Source organism: Nilaparvata lugens, chromosome 1 (genome assembly GCF_014356525.2).
Source record: "Nilaparvata lugens isolate BPH chromosome 1, ASM1435652v1, whole genome shotgun sequence".
Classification (NCBI taxonomy): Eukaryota; Metazoa; Arthropoda; class Insecta; order Hemiptera; family Delphacidae; genus Nilaparvata; species Nilaparvata lugens.
The window spans coordinates 85,208,931-85,231,462 of record NC_052504.1 but is presented as its reverse complement, the minus strand read 5'-3'; the positions used below and the strand labels follow the sequence as shown (position 1 = coordinate 85,231,462).

The 22,532-nt window shown below is 40.3% G+C and overlaps 1 protein-coding gene across 1 annotated transcript in view; it reads left to right on the top strand.

Moving 5' to 3' along the window:
• The window catches only part of LOC111064470 (zinc finger protein 665-like), a 31,781-nt gene extending 13,109 nt beyond the window's left edge, over positions 1-18,672 (top strand). Inside the window, exons 4-7 of the mRNA XM_039419380.1 lie at positions 2,008-2,084; positions 9,620-9,814; positions 13,973-14,234; positions 15,884-18,672. Of these exons, the coding sequence (XP_039275314.1) occupies positions 2,008-2,084; positions 9,620-9,814; positions 13,973-14,234; positions 15,884-17,073 (1,724 nt within the window). The 3' untranslated portion in view covers positions 17,074-18,672. The remainder of the gene's footprint in view (positions 1-2,007; positions 2,085-9,619; positions 9,815-13,972; positions 14,235-15,883) is intronic.
• Positions 18,673-22,532: the final 3,860 nt, after the last annotated feature.

The window sequence follows — 22,532 nt, the reverse complement described above, 5'->3', positions numbered from 1 at the left end:
TCCTTGTAGTAGGCTGATATTTCCTCCAATGCACGAGTCATTCTTAGTTCCACTTCTTCAAAAGAACCATCTTTGACTAATATAGCCAGATCATCGGCATACAGGAAGTGGTAAGCATTTGGCGTGATGGGCTGGTCATTTGTGTACACATTGAATAGCAGCGGTGCCAGAACGCTTCCTTGGGGGAGACCGTTCTTTTGAATTCTCCATCGGCTCTTTTTTCCATTCAAGCAGACATAGAATCGTCGGTTCTGAAGGAGGGTACGGATGGTACTTGTGAGGTGCATGTCTCCAGTCATCTTGTAAACCCTGGAGAGCAAGAGATTATGGTTGACCATGTCGTATGCTGCTGTTAGGTCTATTAAAGCCATGCCTGTGACGACACCTTCCTCAAACCCATTCTCAATTTGCTCAGTGAGGTTTAATATGTGGCTTGTACAAGATTTACCCGGCCGGAATCCTGCCTGCTGTGGGATGAGTCTCCCTTCAAAGAACTGCGCTGGAAAATTACACGCTCATAGAGCTTGAAGGGATGGCACAGGAGTGAAATTGGCCGGTAGCTGGAGTCAGAGTCTGCAGGTTTACCTGGTTTCAGAAGTGCGATGACCTTTGCTCTCCTCCAGGCTTTGGGAAGGGACAGCGATGACAGGCAGCTATTAAAAAGGTTTAGGAGTCAATTTAACAAATATAGTGGTATTGACAACATCAACGTATTATTCTTTCAATTATGGAGAAATACCACAACATCTCATACCATACAATCAAATTAATAAATTATCAGATACTAATAACTTCTATTTCGTAAAGTACATTAGAATCCTCATATCCAACCTCAGGATATTCGTCCATGTGCCTAGTGTATGCGCATGCGCAGAGTGCAAGTATCAATATGAAAACTGACTCATCAGTAAAAAAACTGTACATTTTTTAAGAATACTGTAAAATAATGTTGTATTGGATACAATAATTACTATTCAGCAGAATTGTGTGTATATACTTATAATTTAGTGCAGTAAACGGCTGGTTTGCCCCGAAAAAGTTTTTTATTGCTCCTCGGTATATCCGACCTTTCAGCCCTTCCGACCCCGGCCTGGTCCTGTGAAGATTGGATATTGGGATTCCACTTCATAAAAGCACTTCACTTATATATGGGCTAGTTTTGTACAAATTAATAAAAAACAATATAACTTCGACATTTTAATTAGAAAATGACCCAAGTTAGGGTCGGAACTAGTCGTTGTTTAAATATTTTCAAGTTTTTAATAATAAAGGGTACTACAAGTTATATTGTTTTTATTAATTTGGGATTCCACTGTATATCAATAATTGAAATGATCTTTTTTTAAAGCACTAGTATTTTGAATGAAAATTATTCATCCCAAGAAGTGAACTACAGTATTTTCATTCAAGAGAGACATAATTTTCAGAGGAAAGTGAATGATTCTATTTATTCATCTGTCTAAAAAATGGTCGAGAGAAGAGAATAATCTTATTATTCTATGTTTTCAACTTATTACAAACATGCATATTTATTATATTAGCAGTCAACTTAATCATGCTTGAAAACTCATTGAGCTTACAGAATCTCAAGTTTGAAGGCAGGGTCTTCTAGTCTTAAGGCTGTGCAAAGGCTAAAAAAAAACTTTCTACTGGTGATATTTTTCAAAGTTTTTCGATTTGTATATCATAAAGCTATAGAAATGAAAAGCTATCTCAGGGAATTTTTTTCCTATTATTACTTTTTGAGATATGAGCGCACAAAGTTTAAATTGTTGGGACAAATCATTTCAAATTCGATTAGAGATAAATTCATGAAACTCTAAGGATAAATTCTTCATGATATCGTTGATTGAATAAAACAAAAATTTCCTAAAAATATAATTTTTGAGAAAATTATTCAATTTATTAAATATGACCAAAAATAACTTTTAGTTGAGTTATTTTTGGTAACTTTCTCAAAAAATTCTATTAGCAACACTTACAAAATTTTAAAAATTCCTGTTTCAGTTTGTGATGTGTGCGGTAGAGAATGGTTCAAGCAATGTAATGTCCATGGAAAAATGATGACAATACCAGATATTCCGGTAGGTACCTACCTTGTAATTCAATCATGTATATTTTTATTTGAGTATGCATGGGAGGATGTTTATGAGATGAATAGACTTGAATTTTAGATGACTTCCAGATCACCAGGAAGCTATTTTGAAATTCATTGGTGTTTGTTGGTGGGGCTGACCTGTACCAGCAGTTGAACCTAGAGCACGTCACTCTTCAAATCAGATAAATCTTAGCATTCTACTGTGATGAATCATTATATTTCCTACAGTTAACCGAGAAAGTGCTCATTTCTGCATCAATAATAGGTTCCTTTTTCCTACAGTTTTTCTGGGTAACTGTATCTGATTGAATTTATTATTGATTTAATTTAATTAAAATTGAACATTGAAAAATATATTGAAAGTTTAAAATTAATAGATATTCAAAATTAATTAATATTCATTATGGTTTTGTATATGAATAAACTTCTTACTGAAATATTGTAGGTGTTTTTGACATTACTCACTTGTTGCATTGAAAATGGTGTCTTTTCCTGTTGACGAGATATCAAAAGAATTGAACATTGATTTGAAATATCACCACTATGGTCGGTCATTCACAACAACTTCTAAGCATTCTTGTGTGAAATGATTGCAACCTTTATCATCAGCGAAAAAAACTTAGAATTACACAGACAAACATTTGAAGAATTATAGGACATTTCTACCCCTAATTAATCACTTTTCACATTCAATGGTAACTAGTATCACGTACACCCTGAGTAGCTTCAGAGGTGGGTGATTGATACCCAGGTGTTGCTCCTGGATGACTTCGCTCAGTCGTAATGTGGGCGGGGAAAGGAGGCAAGTCGAAGTTCCTCTTCCTTCTTCTTTGTGCCTCAGCTGGCGTGAACAGCACCTCCTGGTGCTTCTGACGGCGTGAAGGTCGCTCTCTTCTCTGATGACACCACTTTGATGTAATTTTGTATCGGCCTTACGGCCTCGGTTCCGCTCCAGTGGAGTAGGAAAAGGAAGGACAGACAGGATAGGGACGGCAGACAACGGTCCGCTGTGCCCTGGGGGGAAGGAAGAATAGGGACGGCAGACAACGGTCCGCTGTGCCCTAGGGAGATGGGAGGACAGGGACGGCAGACAACGGTCCGCTGTGCCCTAGGGAGAAGGAAGAATAGGGACGGCAGACAACGGTCCGCTGTGCCCTGGGGAGAAGGAAGAATAGGGACGGCAGACAACGGTCCGCTGTGCCCTGAGGGGATGGAAAGAATAGGGACGGCAGACAACGGTCCGCTGTGCCCTGGGGAAATGAGAGGACAGGGACGGCAGACAACGGTCCGCTGTGCCCTAGGGAGATGGGAGGACAGGGACGGCAGACAACGGTCCGCTGTGCCCTAGGGAGAAGGAAGAATAGGGACGGCAGACAACGGTCCGCTGTGCCCTGGGGAGAAGGAAGAATAGGGACGGCAGACAACGGTCCGCTGTGCCCTGAGAGGATGGAAAGAATAGGGACGGCAGACAACGGTCCGCTGTGCCCTGGGGAAATGAGAGGACAGGGACGGCAGACAACGGTCCGCTGTGGCCTAGGGAGATGGGAGGACAGGGACGGCAGACAACGGTCCGCTGTGCCCTAGGGAGATGGGAGGACAGGACGGCAGACAACGGTCCGCTGTGCCTGGGGAAATGGGAGGACAGGGACGGCAGACAACGGTCCGCTGTGCCCTAGGGAGATGGAAGAATAGGGACGGCAGACAACGGTCCGCTGTGCCCTGGGGAAATGGGAGGACAGGGACGGCAGACAACGGTCCGCTGTGGCCTAGGGAGATGGGAGGACAGGGACGGCAGACAACGGTCCGCTGTGCCCTGGGGAAATGGGAGGACAGGTACGGCAGACAACGGTCCGCTGTGCCCTAGGGAGGACAGGACGGCAGACAACGGTCCGCTGTGCCCTAGGGAGATGGAAGGTTAGGGACTTACGGCAGCCAAGGGGCCGCTGTACCAGGACAGGAGGTCGGGGACGTACGGCAGCCAACGGGCCGCTGTACCAGGAGCAGGAAGGTTGTGAGCGGAATGCTGTGGACTGGGGCTCGTCCGGCGTTTAAATACTCCCCCAAAGTGGAGGGGATGGAGTTGTGCCGCCGCCAGAGGCGGTGGAAATCGTCTCGATGCGCGGAAGATGATGCGCCATCGGTACTTTCCTTATCTTCACGGTCGGCTAGCCTTGCTGATAGCCGAGCGTCTTTCAATAATATTATTAACTATTTTCTCGTCACAATTTTACTTTGTGACACCCCACTCCTACTTGGGGGGGGGGGGGTGTTCAGAGCCCTCTATGGCACCACCTTAAAAGGCGTGAGCCATCTAGGCATCACCTTAAGAGGTGTACACCTCCCAGGCATCACCTTAAGAGGTGTATGCCGCTCGTTATGAGCAACATCTATGCCTGGTCCATGGGCACATATTTACACTTTCCATCTGGTAACCAGACTTTTATACGTGGTCGACCTGCTCGTCTGCGCTTACCAGGTGTCGAGACTCGGTGACAGAAAACTGGATCCTTCCTCCTTGAGTGACCTGGTGTGGGTTCCTGGGACGGTGGGACTACTTCATTGATAGTCGCACACTGCATTGGCTCTCCCACGTCCATATCCATTGAGGGTGGCACGGACTCCTCCACATCCATGGCAGTGGGGGGTGGTGTTGTCTTGTTCACATCCATGACCGTGGGGGGTGCTATTAACTTTTCCACATCACTCTCGGAGTTACCACTTGTGTTGGTGGCTGGGGCATGAATTGTGGCCCGCCGTTCAGAGTCATTCATCTCATTCCTGTGATCCATCACTATGTTGCCCGAAGATGCTTGTTCTGGAATATATGACGATTCCGCCCTGGCTTCAATCAAAGCATTGAGTTCAACTCCATTCAAACCAACCTGCATGAATAACGTTTTGTCGCGATCCTTGTTGTCCTGAGATTCGGATTGTACAGCTGATATGGTTGGGACTGCTGTTGTCTTAGTCCCCAATAAGAGAGATCGCGACATTATTAGCGGACTTGTAGGATTCAGTTGGGGAGGATCCCACTCTACCTCTCTCGTGAATGTGTGAATATTCACCCTGTTTTCACGCATAAATTCCATGCCTAATAGCAACTCTTGTCCAAGTTCTTTCATTATAGACGCCACTAGTGGAACTGTGATTTGTCCTATAGTTACATTAGTTGTCAGCTTCCCATTTAATGGGGTAGATTGTCCATCAGCTAATATTGCATGGTGATGAGTTGGTACCTTCCTTATCATCCCTATTTCTTGGAGGACTTTATACACCTCATTACTCATATAATTAGCTTCGGCACCGGTATCCAGCAATGCCTGACACTTCTTACCGCAGATTGTCACGGTAATAAATATTCTGTTGTCCCTTGATGACTCTTCAATTACAGGAATCCTGTGTGCCGTTCGCATCACTGCTGTCTTGTTCAGAGTTTTATTCTCCTTCTGCACATCACAGACACATTTCAGTGCTCTCTTTCCGCTCCTTTTACATGGTGGGATATCGGGACAGTGTGATCTCCAGTGCCCCGGTCTCTTGTATTGCCCACACATGGGTTCAGACTCACTAAGAGATGGTCTGTTACTAGTAGGGGTTATAACTGTCTCAACCTTGAGCCTTGTAATCTTTTTCGTGTCCTCAATCATGTGAACTCTCGAATTCTGTCTATTCTGTTTCTCCTCTGCTTTTATTTGTTCATACTCCCTCGCGAATTTTTCCAATTCGTTGATACTATGAACATCTGATTGCCGAATATACAATTTGTACCGTGGGAGGAGATTCTTATACACTCTCTGTAATTTATTCTCCTCTGTAAAACCTCCTCGACGCCTCATGAGTGTCAGTACATCTTCGAGAAATTCGTCAAACGATTCACCTTCCTTTTGCTTCCTTGCCTGAATTAGATTCTCGAGGTCCTCCTCATAGGTAAGTGGGTAGTAGCGTGATCTGTAATCTGTCACAAAATTGTCCCATGATTTCCACTGGTCACGATGATTACGCATCCATAGGGTAGCTTTACCATCTAGTAATTCAGGTAGCGCGACTAGTAGTTGGTTGCCAGTGAGCCCATAAGCTTGTTGTAGTTCGTCTAGCCTTTCTAAGAAGCTGGGAGCATCTGATTGGCCATCGAATGACAGTCTCCAGCTTCTTACTTTGTCACATACCGCCCCTGGGTCCATGAGGGGGTTTGTGTGAATGTTGGTTCCAACTTCAGCATGAGTACCTGTTGCTGAGTGTCTAGATTCCTCACTGCTTCTGCTCACTATTCCGGGTCTTGGGCTGGGATAACGTACAGCCATCTTCTTATGTTGTTCTACTAACAACCTTCTCAACTCAGCAAGTGTTCCAGATGACACTATGCCCCAATCTTGTAGAAGATTAAATGCTTCTTCCTTTTTCAATTTATAAATCCAGGAAACTCTGGGGTCGGTTATCACCTTGGGGTTTACGTCGTCAACCGACTGATCCTCTGTCAGCTCCTGGTATTGAGCATCTGAATCAGACTCTCCCTGTTCACTCATGATTCTTACTTCGTTGCCTCGTGCCCCACGTTGGGCGCCAATCTATCACGTTCACCCTGAGTAGCTTCAGAGGTGGGTGATTGATACCCAGGTGTTGCTCCGGGATGACTTCGCTCAGTCGTAATGTGGGCGGGGTAAGGAGGCAAGTCGAAGTTCCTCTTCCTTCTTCTTTGTGCCTCAGCTGGCGTGAACAGCACCTCCTGGTGCTTCTGATGGCGTGAAGGTCGCTCTCTTCTCTGATGACACCACTTTGATGTAATTTTGTATCGGCCTTATGGCCTCGGTTCCGCTCCAGTGGAGTAGGAAAAGGAAGGACAGACAGGATAGGGACGGCAGACAACGGTCCGCTGTGCCCTGGGGAAAAGGAAGAATAGGGACGGCAGACAACGGTCCGCTGTGCCCTGGGGAAAAGGAAGAATAGGGACGGCAGACAACGGTCCGCTGTGCCCTGGGGAGAAGGAAGAATAGGGACGGCAGACAACGGTCCGCTGTGCCCTGGGGGGATGGAAGGTCAGGGACGGCAGACAACGGTCCGCTGTGCCCTGGGGAAAAGGAAGAATAGGGACGGCAGACAACGGTCCGCTGTGCCCTGGGGAAAAGGAAGAATAGGGACGGCAGACAATGGTCTGTTGTGCCCTGGGGAGAAGGAAGAATAGGACGGCAGACAACGGTCCGCTGTGCCCTGGGGGGAATGGAAGGTCAGGGACGGCAGACAACGTCCGCTGTGCCCTGGGGAAAAGGGAGAATAGGGACGGCAGACAACGGTCCGCTGTGCCCTGGGGAGAAGGAAGAATAGGGACGGCAGACAACGGTCCGCTGTGCCCTGGGGGGAATGGAAGGTCAGGGACGGCAGACAACGGTCCGCTGTGCCCTGGGGAAAAGGGAGAATAGGGACGGCAGACAACGGTCCGCTGTGCCCTGGGGAGAAGGAAGAATAGGGACGGCAGACAACGGTCCGCTGTGCCCTGGGGAAATGGGAGGACAGGGACGGCAGACAACGGTTGGCCCCACGTTGGGCGCCAATCTATCATGTACACCCTGAGTAGCTTCAGAGGTGGGTGATTGATACCCAGGTGTTGCTCCTGGATGACTTCGCTCAGTCATAATGTGGGCGGGGAAAGGAGGCAAGTTGAAGTTCCTCTTCCTTCTTCTTTGTGCCTCAGCTGGCGTGAACAGCACCTCCTGGTGCTTCTGACGGCGTGAAGGTCGATCTCTTCTCTGATGACACCACTTTGATGTAATTTTGTATCGGCCTTACGGCCTCGGTTCCGCTCCAGTGGAGTAGGAAAAGGAAGGACAGACAGGATAGGGACGGCAGACAACGGTCCGCTGTGCCCTGGGGGGAAGGAAGAATAGGGATGGCAGACAACGGTCCGCTGTGCCCTAGGGAGATGGGAGGACAGGGACGGCAGACAACGGTCCGCTGTGCCCTAGGGAGAAGGAAGAATAGGGACGGCAGACAACGGTCCGCTGTGCCCTGGGGAGAAGGAAGAATAGGGACGGCAGACAACGGTCCGCTGTGCCCTAGGGAGATGGGAGGACAGGGACGGCAGACAACGGTCCGCTGTGCCCTAGGGAGAAGGAAGAATAGGGACGGCAGACAACGGTCCACTGTGCCCTGGGGAGAAGGAAGAATAGGGACGGCAGAAAACGGTCCGCTGTGCCCTGAGGGGATGGAAAGAATAGGGACGGCAGACAACGGTCCGCTGTGCCCTGGGGAAATGAGAGGACAGGGACGGCAGACAACGGTCCGCTGTGCCCTAGGGAGATGGGAGGACAGGGACGGCAGACAACGGTCCTCTGTGCCCTGAGGGGATGGAAAGACAGGGACGGCAGACAACGGTCCGCTGTGCCCTGGGGAAATGGGTGGACAGGGACGGCAGACAACGGTCCGCTGTGCCCTAGGGAGATGGGAGGATAGGGACGGCAGACAACGGTCCGCTGTGTCCTGGGGGAATGGAAGGTCAGGGACGGCAGACAACGGTCCGCTGTGACCTGGGGGAATGGAAGGTCAGGGACGGCAGACAACGGTCCGCTGTGCCCTGGGGGAATGGAAGGTCAGGGACGGCAGACAACGGTCCGCTGTGCCCTAGGGAGATGGACGGACAGGGACGGCAGACAACGGTCCGCTGTGCCCTGAGGGGATGGAAAGACAGGGACGGCAGACAACGGTCCGCTGTGCCCTGGGGAAATGGGAGGACAGGTACGGCAGACAACGGTCCGCTGTGCCCTAGGGAGATGGGAGGTCAGGGACGGCAGACAACGGTCCGCTGTGCCCTAGGGAGATGGGAGGACAGGGACGGCAGACAACGGTCCGCTGTGCCCTAGGGAGATGGGAGGACAGGGACGGCAGACAACGGTCCGCTGTGCCCTAGGGAGATGGAAGGTTAGGGACTTACGGCAGCCAAGGGGCCGCTGTACCAGGACAGGAGGTCGGGGACGTACGGCAGCCAACGGGCCGCTGTACCAGGAGCAGGAAGGTTGTGAGCGGAATGCTGTGGACTGGGGCTCGTCCGGCGTTCAAATACTCCCCCAAAGTGGAGGGGATGGAGTTGTGCCGCCGCCAGAGGCGGTGGTAATCGTCTCGATGCGCGGAAGATGATGCGCCATCGGTACCTTCCTTATCTCCGCGGTCGGCTAGCCTTGCTGATAGCCGAGCGTCTTTCAATAATATTATTAACTATTTTCTCGTCACAATTTTACTTTGTGACACTAGAAAATATCTAATGTGTAATACGCTCGTAAAGTTCCTTATCTGCACTCAAGAAACTGTTTCTTTCGATGCAGCAAAGTGTCACTTTGCGCACTTGTTACTCAAATTTCAATTTCAATGGTTTCAAATTCTCGGTGTGTCAATTCTTCTGCCAATCAATGTGCATCCATAGTTTGAAATTATCCAAAGCATTTTCAACTTTTAAAAGCAGTTTTCAAACTACTGAGAAATGTGAAACTTCTTTAAATCTATAGTTATTGTAGTGAAATTGTTGATTCTGTTCAGGTGAATAGGAAAAAGGCTGGATACAACTACGCCAAAGAAACAACTCCTAGAATCCTGGGAGTGGCACAGTCAAAGATTGCGAATGCTGGAAAAGGAGTCTGGACAAGGGACATGATCAAAAATCAGATTCAGTTCGGACCTTACCAAGGCCGAACGGGCAAAGGAAATCCTAAAGATCCCAACTATGCATGGCAGGTTAGTTTGGAATTAACATTTAATATTTTTATTTTCCTATAATTAAATTTGTTTCGAATAGTTTGTATCCTAAATTATGGAAAGAAATAAATAGAGGATAACAGTCTTTCATGTAATGAAACTTAATGGCACTTATGTGCCATGAACACGCGAATTTCTATCCTCTCATGATAGTCGACAGACTGACTATTGTATTAAAAGCGTTTTGGACGAGAGATTCAAATTCCCTTAACAGCAGTCCCAGATTAGCTCTTAATATCCGTCACGCAGTCTTCAGATTGTCACGGAAAACCTTGTTAGCAGTCACATAGTTGCTGATCATCCTTATGCAGTCACAGTATCGCGTTTCAGAAATCCTATACCCTAAACCCTATACCCAAAATCTAAAATACCCTATACCGATAATCTTCACCCTGTATTGGGCTATAGTGAGGTCCACATTATAATGGCAGTGTACGATTGACAATACTGTTGCTGTCCTTTTCTATCATACAACAAAACAGATAGCCTATCTCTCTCTCTCTCTCTCTCTCTCTCTCTCTCTCTCGCTTTGCAATGTTGTCTATTTGCCAGAATATTTTATATTTTCTTTTGACAGTTACTGTACAAAACTGAACAAACCATATTCTCAGTTGCCATTTTTTTTCTTCATTCTATCAAAATACTTGAGTACACAAGTCGTATAATTGATTTAAAATGTATTTTTGAAACATTGAAATCATTTTTAAACATTACCTTATGAGAAACACAAATTAAAATACCTGAAATTACAATTTAAAAGTTGATAACTAACCATACTAGACTTCATCCATGCTTAAGTTAGCCTACCCGTATAGGTTAGACCTACTCGTACCGGTATAAATAATATTGAAAAGTTATTTCATAATTAATCCATTAAAATTACTTATTTTTAAATAGGATTTCTATTTTTCTATTATTTTTAAAGGAAATTGAAATAGAATACCTACCAAATAACTCAATTTCTGTTGTTTTGAAATTCAGATTGTTGTATCACAGCTTTTTAAATTAGCCTCCATTTCAGGTTTGTATAAAAATAAAAATCTGATCTCAGTCATGAAAGCAAATTTTTGAATCAAATTATGAAAAAATATATTTTCTTGATCAATTTGACATTAAATTGATTATTTTATCAAGGAAATGATAATTATTATTAGATTAAATTTAATGGGATGAGTTGAGTAACAGCTGTGTACAGTCAGTGGCAAAATGGAGAGACTTGGCAACGTTTTTCTCGTATCTTTCTTGACGGCCATTATAACGTGGACCTCACTATAGCAGGCACAGCTTGCTGGCTTACAGAGCGCGATTCTCAGATTGCGTGTTTCTCAAAACCTCTTTGTTGTAGAGAATAATAATTCTATTATTAATTCTGTGTACCCTATACCCCAAACCCTTTACCCTTTACTGGGCTAGCAGGCACAACTTGCTGGCTTGCAGGTTCAACTTGCTCGCCGTCAACGTGCAGTTACAAATTGTGTATTCCCTATTAAATCTCTAGACCTTACCCTTTATAACTCTCACCCTAAAGCTCTCAATAACACCTATTCCGGGTTTGCAGGTCCAGCCTGCTCGCCGTCAACTCGCAGTTGCCAGACTGCATTATTTCCTAACAAATCCTAATTTGTTGAATAGTTTTAACAAGCCTATAAACTCCCTATACCTTTTCCCATAACTCTTACCCTAAACCCTATAGTAAATCCTTCTTCTGGGCTTGCAGGCCCAGCCTGCTCGCCGTCAACTCGCAGTTATTCAGACTGCGTACAACCTTTCTAAATAAAATTTGTTATGGGGATCTGATATCCGAATCCATTTCCCTGTGTAGTGTTATCCCAATCCCACTCATCACCCACCCTAAATCCCAAAGGTCGGGGGCCAAATCGGCCGGCAACCACGCGGGGAAGCGCGCCTCGCGTCAAAAGCAGAGGGTACAGAATCAGGATAAGGGGAGAACAGTAGGTCCGGTATCCCCTCCAATCAGTACGTCTACTGACCCCGATCCATCCCCAACTGTGGCTAGTCCGCGTAGTAGCAAGCAATACTTCAATAATCAAATAATCAAATTACGTCTACAAAATGTCAGTATCAGGTTGAAAGTTCAAATCTAAGATGATTAATATAATTAGATTTTATTATTATAATTCTTTCTAAGGCTGTTAAAATAAAAATTGTACCTATAATTACGTGGATTCCATGGAATCCAGTTGTTAAAAAAAAAGATGAACCAAAAATTGAGTCTGAAATTGTGAATGGTGCATTTTTATATTCTCACCATTGAAAAATAGAAAAGTATAACCCTATTGTGATAGTAATAATCATTCTTTTAATTGTTTGGTTTAATTTTTTTCAGGGTCATTAAATAGAAAGGGGGTTTTTATATTAATAAAGAAAAAAAATATTATAATTATAAACCCAAAGATATCTTTAATAGTGAAGTAGGGATGAAATCTAATTTTATCAACTTTTTTGGGTAACCCTAGAGGGTTAGATAACCCTTTTTCATGTAAAAAGATTAAGTGAAATATAATAATTATACAAAGAATGAAAGGTAAAATGAAATGAAATGAAAAAAAAAACGGTTTAATGTAGGGTTTTCTACTGAAAATCCCCCTCAAATTCATGTAACTAGTCTATTACCCAAGTAGGGGATAGCTGAGAGCAATTATTAGGTCACCTGAGGGGTGGAACAGGTGTATCTAATAATCTGTAATTCTACAGAAATTCTGTAATTCTCTAATAAACAGTTATAAGCATAGTGTCAGCTGATGAAAAGTGAATTTTTCCGTCCAATTACTGGATTTGGCAGAAATAGCTGAAAATTGGAAAATAAACTGAAAATACGAGGTTTTTGGGCCACTCTGTATCTAGCACAAGGACATCTTGCATGAAGAAATGTTTTCTGGACTTCTCTCATGTATCCAAATAATATATTTAAAAATCAGAACTACAATATAAATTTCAAGCACACCTATTTATGTCCATATTGACTGGACTAAGAAGTTCCTGTGACATTTATAGAGGAATAAACACTGGTTACAAAATCTATAGGATGATAATCAAGGAGAGGATGCAGCCCATAATGGAAGTTCTCCTCCTGGAAGAACAATGTAGCTTTACTTTTAAATACTACCTTACCGCGCTATACTTGGGGGGCGCATATCAAAATCTCGCCCCGGGCGCCTATTAACCTCGGGGCGGCCTTGAGAATATTAAGAAGAAATGAGAGGTTTTCAAGAAGAAGATGAAATCAAAAGAAACGTTGAAAAAGAAAATGTTTGAGAAAGTAAAAGGGGAAGATGTTTGTATATCATGGGATGTTACTTGATCACATGATAATATAAAGTTGTTTACTCAGTTTAGTTTGTTATCTACATAAATAAAGATGATTGCTTCAAATGGCTAAGAATTTATTAAGATATTTAAACAACATCACCCGTTTTTTGTTGCCTATTTTTCCACTTATATATCTTAGCAATTCAAAAAGCGCGTGGAAGTACCCCTGTCTTGTCTGAAGCCAAATTGAGAATTGGAAATTATTTTTTCACTCTCAAAGTAATTTGTGAGTTGTATTTTGACACATTTTTAAATTATTTTTGATACCGTGCAAAGTATGGAAATTGGCCTGAAATTTGAGGTAACATTTTCTTGTCCAGACTTAAATATAGGAACAACTTTGGCAATTTTAAAGACATTCGGAAATCTACCTGTTGTTAAACTAAGATTAATTAATATTATGTGTAGCAGAGGTAATTGTAGTAAGTTAATGCTGTTTTTAATTAACTTGGTCGGTATTCCATCCCATCCCGGAGCCGAGCCGCCTCTCATACTGACCACTACCGCGATAAGCTCGTAGTGGGTGACGGGACAAAGAGCAAAGACAGCGTCCGTCGCATGGTCGGCGTCGTCCACCTCGAGTTGACCAGTCGGCTGCAGTGCCCCGGCCAACCGCCAGCCAACCGAGGCAAAGTATTCATTGAAGCCATTTCCTATATTTGTTTAATTTCAGCGGGAGAGGCCTTTATTCCACTTTGCAAAATTAATTACTTTTATCGGGAACATTGCTATAAATGTTTTGTTTTTTTAGATTTCTGGTTGGTAAATATATTGTAGTATTGTGATTTTTTTCCTGTATGGTTTCAGCTGAAAGAAATGGCCGGTGGGTTGAACTACATTGATGCCAGTGATGAGAGATACAGTAACTGGATGCGCTATGTGAACTGCGCAAGAAATATCAATGAAATGAATCTGATGGCATATCAGTTTGAGGGCGGCATCTATTACAGAACTTTTCGTCTGGTTGCTCCTCATGAAGAGCTGTTTGTCTTCTATGGAGAACAGTTTGGCTGTAGTCTCGGCATTGATGTCAAGAACTTCAGGAATCCCACATTAACTAATGAAAAAGGTAAATGCGTATAACCAAATAAATTTCGATAATATTTTTCTCAGGGTGATGCCCACATGAGCTCCAGGCATGTGAGTGGGTAATGAGATGGTTGATGATGAGTGATTTACAACTTTATGTGGGTTTCAAACCAGTAGGAAGCAGTTTTCAAACTCAATAATGACATTTTTAGTAGAGGAGTCGGCTCTTAAAATGGACATCCTTTGCCGAGAGTAGCAGGCATGTAGATTTTAATTTATTTGGCTCTAATCCAGGCAAATGCCTAAAAATGTCACAAACGGAAATGTTTCGAACTTTTTTTTAAGTAGATTTGTACAGGAGTTGACCATTTCAAAATTCGCCCCCCCCCCCAAAATTCATATAATATATAGATAGTATATATATTTTTCAATAATTAATTAAATATATGCAGAATATTAAATATTTTGTTTTCATTATATTTCTTCATGGTGCACAAAAATAACAATTCGTCAACAGTACGGAGTTGGAAAAAGATAGAGCTGCCTGCTGTCTGCTTTGACTAATGGCAGACAAGGATCGATAGCAAACCAATATAAATCAGGTGCTGAAAAAACGTGCATTTCACTATAGATCAGCTCTTTCTCAACAAAAAGGATTTTAAAATTTATATTTATATTTCCTAGTGGAGAGACGCACATAAGGATACCTCAAGGATCACATTTCAAACACATAACTTTTGACGCTATGATCAGATCTCCTCGTTCTGTAGCTCATTTTTCTCGACTTGTGAAGGCGGTTAAAAATCATATATCATCAGCTGAATTTGTTGGAAAAAAATGGGAAATTTTTGTTAGGTGTACTTCAACCCATTTCCAAACACAAAAAAATGGCCAATTTCTATATAGTCCAGTCATTATATACATTGGTGCTTGTTGGTTCTAAACTGTAGAGAATTCCATCCTCTACGAGCTCAGTTGTTTTAAATTCATCTTGAACCACTGTTTCCTATCATAAAACTTCTGCGTCCATGACTATGAGGAAAGTATCTTCAATTTCTTAATTTTTTAAAACTTTCAAATCGTGCTTTAGAACATATTTTTTATGAATCGTGTTCAGGAAATGAAAAAGCAGATTCTATTTTACAAACTATGGTCTTTTGAACTTATATCATTGTGCAAAATCTCAATATGAGAACAATGAAGTGAAAACTGGAAAATGAACAGAAAATTCGAAGTTTTCGGCCAATTCTGTTTTTAGCACTAAGAAATTTTGCATGATAAAATTGGTTCTGGACTTATCTTATGTATCCAAACAATTTATTAAAAAATAAGAACTGCAATATGTATTGCAAGCATCAATGTATATAGACTAATCATGCTTTTAGTTTTTAGAGCAGACCATCTTGAAAATTGACATCATAATTTTTGTTAATTATGTATTGAAAACAATGCATAACTAGTACCCAACCATACTAGTTCAATCTCTGTTAGCCCCTCCCTAGGTATTTGCACCAGTACTGGGAACAATACTCTTGAATCACCCCATTTTACTATGAAATTCCTAGACTAAAATCCATCTTGATTGATACATGCTGAGGACGTAATGCTACAAATAAACGTAGAAAGAATAATACAAATCATTACATTCGAAAATGGTGTGACTTATGCATCTGTACTCATTTTCCACAGATGTCAGCTTCTACTGTGCAGAGTGTAACTCAGTCTTCACCTCACCGCTCTACTTGGAGCAGCACGAAATGACCTGTCTACTGGGACGGCCACCAAGCAAGAAACTGAAACTCCTTCATGCTATACAAACTACTGTGACCACAGTTGCACCACAAAGCAAGAACGACCCCATGTCATCTAATCAAACATCGAACACAATGATGAGTGTATGCAACGTTCAGGAACCTCTCTCATTCACTGATGGCACCTCAAACAAACAACACCTCTCATTGAATGAGGGTTCGACTTGTGGTGCCAAAAGCAAACAACTGTTAGAGTTAACGGGTGAAAAGGGTGTCAATAGCCACCTATGTAATAAGACTTATTCCAAAAAGTGTAGAGTGCATGATAATGTAAGGCCATTCAAGTGTAATGATTGTGATAAAGCTTTTCCTAGTAATGCAAACCTTAACCAACATTTCAAGTCAGTTCACTTGAAAGTGTGCTTGTTCAAATGCAATATGTGCGACTATAAGTGCACACGAAATAGTAATTTGAAAAAACACATGGATGCTGTGCATTTGAATATACGTAAATTTGAATGCAATATGTGCGACTATAAGTGCTCACAAAATGGTCATTTGAAACAACACATAAATGCTGTGCATTTGAATATATATAAATTTGAATGCAATATGTGCGACTATAAGTGCTCACAAAATGGTCAATTGAAACAACACATAGATGCTGTGCATTTGAATATATATAAATTTGAATGCAATATGTGCGACTATAAGTGCTCACAAAATGGTCATTTGAAACAACACATGGATGCTGTGCATTTAAATATACGTAAATTTGAGTGCAATATGTGTGACTATAAGTGCTCACGAAATGGTGATTTGAAACAACACATGGATGCTGTGCATTTAAATATACGTAAATTTGAATGCAATATGTGTGACTATAAGTGCTCACAAAGTGGTCATTTGAAACAACACATGGATGCTGTGCATTTAAATATACGTAAATTTGAATGCAATATGTGTGACTATAAGTGCTCACGAAATGGTGATTTGAAAAAACACATGGATGCTGTGCATTTAAATATACGTAAATTTGAATGCAATATGTGTGACTATAAGTGCTCATATAGTGGTCATTTGAAACAACACATGGATGCTGTGCATTTGAATGTAAGTAAATTTTAATAAAATATGTTCGACTATAAGTGCTCACAAAGTGGTCATTTGAAACAACACATGGATGCTGTGCATTTAAATATACGTAAATTTGAATGCAATATGTGTGACTATAAGTGCTCACGAAATGGTGATTTGAAAAAACACATGGATGCTGTGCATTTAAATATACGTAAATTTGAATGCAATATGTGTGACTATAAGTGCTCATATAGTGGTCATTTGAAACAACACATGGATGCTGTGCATTTGAATGTAAGTAAATTTTAATAAAATATGTTCGACCATAAGTGCTCATATAGTGGTCATTTGAAACAACACATGGATGCTGTGCTTTTGAATGTACATTAATTTGAATAAAATATGTGCGACTATAAGTGCTCATGAAATGGTGTTTTGAAAAAACACAAGGATGCTGTGCTTTTGAATGTACATAAATTTGAATAAAATATCTGCGACTATAAGTGCTCATATAGTGGTCATTTGAAACAACACATGTATGCTGTGCATTTTAATGTATGTCAATTTGAAAAAAATATGTGCGACTATAAGTGCTCATGAAATAGTGATTTGAAAAAACACATGAATGCTGTACTTTTGAATGTACGTTAATTTGAATAAAATATGTGCGACTATAAGTGCTCACGTAATGGTGATTTGAAACAATACATGGATGCTGTGAATTTGAATGTATGTAAATTTGAATAGAATATGTGCTACTATAAGCTCTCACAAAATGGTGATTTGAAAAGACACATGGATGCTGTGCATTTGAATGTAACCTACATAAATTTGAATAAAATAGGTGTGATTATAAGTGCTCATGGAATGGTGATTTGAAAAAACACATGGATGCTGTGCTTTTGAATGTATGTTAATTTAAATAAAATATGTGTGACTATAAGTGCTCATGAAATGGTGATTTGAAACAACACATGGATGTGTGAATTTGAATGTATGTAAATTTGAATAAAATATGTGCAACTATAAGTGCTCACAAAATGGTGATTTGAAAAGACACATGGATGCTGTGCATTTGAATGTAACCTACATAAATTTGAATAAAATAGGTGCGATTATAAGTGCTCATGAAATGGTGATTTGAAAAAACACATGGATGCTTTGCTTTTGAATGTACGTTAATTTGAATAAAATATGTGTGACTATAAGTGCTCACAAAATGGTCATTTGAAACAACACATGGATGCTGTGCATTTGAATGTACGTAAATTTGAATAAAATAGGTGCGATTATAAGTGCTCATGAAATGGTGATTTGAAACAACACATGGATGTGTGAATTTGATTGTATGTAAATTTGAATAAAATATGTGCAACTATAAGTGCTCACGAAATAGTCATTTGAAACAACACATGGATCCTGTGCATTTGAATATACGTAAATTTGAATGCAATATGTGCGACTATAAGTGCTCATATAGTGGTCTTTTGAAACAACACATGGATGCTGTGCATTTGAATATACATAAATTTGAATGCAATATGTGCGACTATAAGTGCTCACAAAATGGTAGTTTGAAACAATACATGGATGCTGTGCATTTGAATGTACATAAATTTGAATGCAATATGTGCGACTATAAGAGCTCACGAAATGGTGATTTGAAAAAACACATGGATGCTGTGCATTTAAATATACGTAAATTTGAATGCAATATGTGTGACTATAAGTGCTCACGAAATGGTGATTTGAAACAACACATGTATGCTGTGCATTTGAATAGACGTAAATTTGAATGCAATATGCGCGACTATAAGTGCTCACAAAATGGATGCTCAACTGATAATGGTAAATAACCAAAACTGGTATCTCACTTTTTAAATAAGTCAATCAACTTCACCACAACAGAGAAGGTTCCTATTCATGTCCATGACATGTCCCTGGCATAAATATGCAAAATATCTCAAATTTATTTTGGCAATGAAATTCTGTGGTACCTTCTGAGAACATGATCTGCACATTCTTCAAGTCCTGGGATGTTTACAGAAAATGATAGATTTATATGAGTTTTTTGTAAAATTTCACAGTGTTTCATATTTTGTTTTACATAAACATGCAATATAATAATAAAAACTTAAATTTGTGTGTTTAAATTCTTCTATGTGAATATCCATTGTAGTTCCTCAGAACATCCCACATATCCTAAGACATGCTCATCATATGTCCCTCGAACATTCTCAGCATATGTGCAAATACCTCAATTCAACTTTGACAATGACTTTCTGTGGTACCTCCCGAGAACATGATCTGCACATTCCTTAGGTATAGGCTACTGTGATGTTTACAGAGCTTGAGGAACTTATGTCAGATTTATTGTAAAATTTGACTTATATAGTGCTATATAAATCTGTTTAACATTCATCTAATATAATATCTCATATCAGAAAAAAATTGTTTGTTGAAATGTATCTCTGACAATATTCTATGTAGGTCCTCTGAACGTCCCACATGACCTGGGACGCTTATAGAATGTAGGGAACCAAAATAGAATGTCCCAGAGAGGTTTTGTGCTGTGTGGGATCATGATTCAAGATCATATTGTGATAATATCGAAGTTACCAGCTGTTTAATAAACACGTTACCCTGTGATAAATTGTGTACTGGTATTAAAACGGTTGTTTGGAGTTGAAGTTAGTGTAGTTAGTTGGTAACAGCTGTAGATAATCGTTCCTTAGAAGACCTATACAAATAATTATCATTCCCCTATCATTGAAAAACTGGAAAATGTTGAAAAAATATTCACCTCATGTAAGAGAGTTGTTCATATTGCATCTGTTAATTACTGAAGAATGAAAGAATAATTTAAAATTTTTTGAATATAGCTTAGCTTATATTCATCCTAAAATTAAAGATGGAAAGAATATGGAATTCTGTGTGATTCATCGTGCATTGCATATTTCCTGGACCATCTATTGACAATCAACAACTATGAAAACATTGAATTCATTTCTGAAACACTGATTTAACCTATCTATTTTTATTATTTTTTTTAATTCAACACTTTACTGATAGATATGGTATTACTACCAATTGATTGAGTAAAATATGTTTTCGGAATAATGAATTCTGCATAATTAAGCACATAGGAAGTCCGTATTGAGATGTAAATAAAAAATCTGGTGTGGCGCACTCACACAACTTTCCTTGCCGTTATGCGAAATAATTGATCACCTGACGTTAGTGTACACGCACATCTCAAGTCTACTATTCTAAGATCTGAGCCAGCTGGTAACAGGACTATATTTATAATGCTGGAGACACACGAGGTCTGCTATCTCTTCATAGTGAATGATTTAATAAAATCAAAAGTTGCCAACAGTTTGTTTGCAATTGAATAATCACATTTTCTCGAATTTCGAGCTTATTTCCATTTTTAAGTGGAAATGTTACTGAAAATTAATTGTAGAGATTTTCATGCTGAATCCTTTTCACTTGAATTTTTTTGTTTAAATTGTATCTGAAGCCTGATAATTGGGAATCTAAAATCAAACTTTGCATGGATGGGACGGAGCTCCTGGAATTTTTACAGATATAGGACTTGTGGCAGTTGATAGAGCTTATCAATGACTATTTCAGGTATACATTTGATCAAAATCGTTGGAGCCGTTTTTCGAGAAAATCACGGAAACCCTGTTTCTGACAACATTTTCGCCATTTTAGCCGCCATCTTGAATTGCATTTGATAGAAATTGTTTGTCTCGGATCCTCATAGTGTAAGGACCTTAAGTTCCAAATGTCAAGTCATTCCGTTAATTATTGGGAGATGAGATATCGTGTACACAGACGCACATACACTCATATACAGGGTGATTCATAATTATGGTAAAATAATTTAATACGTGATAGTAGAGGTAAAAATAAGAAAAAAGTTCTTATAAACATATATCCATAAACGCTTCATTAGCGAGCTATACATGGTGAAATATTTCGCCCGGAATTCAGTTCCTCTGGTGAAATAAACCGATGCTGAATTGTTTGGGGACTAGAAACACTTTTGCTGTTTTGAAACACTTATGCTGGATTCATATGGAAAAATATCTGAAAAATTGAATAAAACTAGTCTGGATGCTGTTGTGTAAGTAGTTTTTGAGAAAAAAGTTGAAAAATACAAAAAATCTAAGTAGAAAAACACAGAATTCTACGTTTGATGCCCAATAACTTTCTTTAATGACCAGTATAAACAAATAATTTTTCGCAATAAAAATTGTAGAGAATTTAATTCTGAAAAGAATTATGTAAGCTGTGTAAACTGAAATTAAATAAAAGTTGAATAAAATGTATTCTTATGTAGTACACTACACCACAAAAATTTGCTGTTTTATGAGGAGAGAACTAATTAATAACTCATAAGTTGTAGCTGATTGCAAATAAAATATCCGTTTTTTTATTAAAAGTTTTTTATATTAAAGTAGCAGATAGCATATCTAAATGACATTAAACTTATACCAAAAGACTAGTAGATTATGCCATTAAGCCTGGGAGGAAGCTCGAACAGAAGTAGATGATCTCCTATGATTCCTGCCCAAATGTTTACTGAAAACTGATGTTGTGGAAGATTAGGATTGATGGCATGAGGATTCTCAGCTGCCCAAATATGTTGGTTGTGGACGTTAACGATAGCTGTTCTTGTAAAGTGTGCCTCGTCGGTAAATAAAACGGTTGTTAAAAAGTTTGGGTAAACAAGTTTTACTAAAAACCATCGGCAAATACCAGCACGGGGAATACAGTCTCGTGGCAATAGAGTATGAACTTTCTGGAGGTTGTATGGATGTAATTGTTGCTCTTTTAGTATACTTCAAATAATAGATTGATTGACATTTAACTGCACTGACAATTCTCTTGTGCTCTTCTCTGGATGTTCATAAATTTCATTAAGAACTTGTTCTTCTAACTCAACAGTCATAGTAGATCGGGGCATAAATGTGCTCTTTGGATATCAAAGAATCTGTTTCAGACAGACGTTGATGAATAGTGGCAAAAAACCTTGAATTTGGACATACTCGGTTAGGAAAGTTCTCTTGATACAAACGTCTTGCTTCAGTACTGTTACAGTAGTGTCCTATTCCATACATTAGATGCATGTCAGCTAATTCGGAGTTTGAATAATGTCTAAAATTACCTGCCATTTTTTAAAAAGTTAACACTTACACAAAAGCAAAGTGAAATGGTTACACATAACTGGTTAATAGATTAAACAAAAAACACAGCGCGGCTACAGTAGGCCTAACTTACAGTTTGTTTTTTTGTTCAACAGTGAGCTAAAATATTTCTGAAAATAATTTTCAGCTGATAATTTCTTTTAAATATTTTCTTATTTAAAACAAAATAAATCAGCTGTTTTGGAACAGCTGTTATTAAAATCCATGTTCTATTTGCAATCAGCTACAACCTATGAGTTATTAGTTCTCTCCTCATAAAACAGCAAATTTTTGTGGTGTAATGTACTA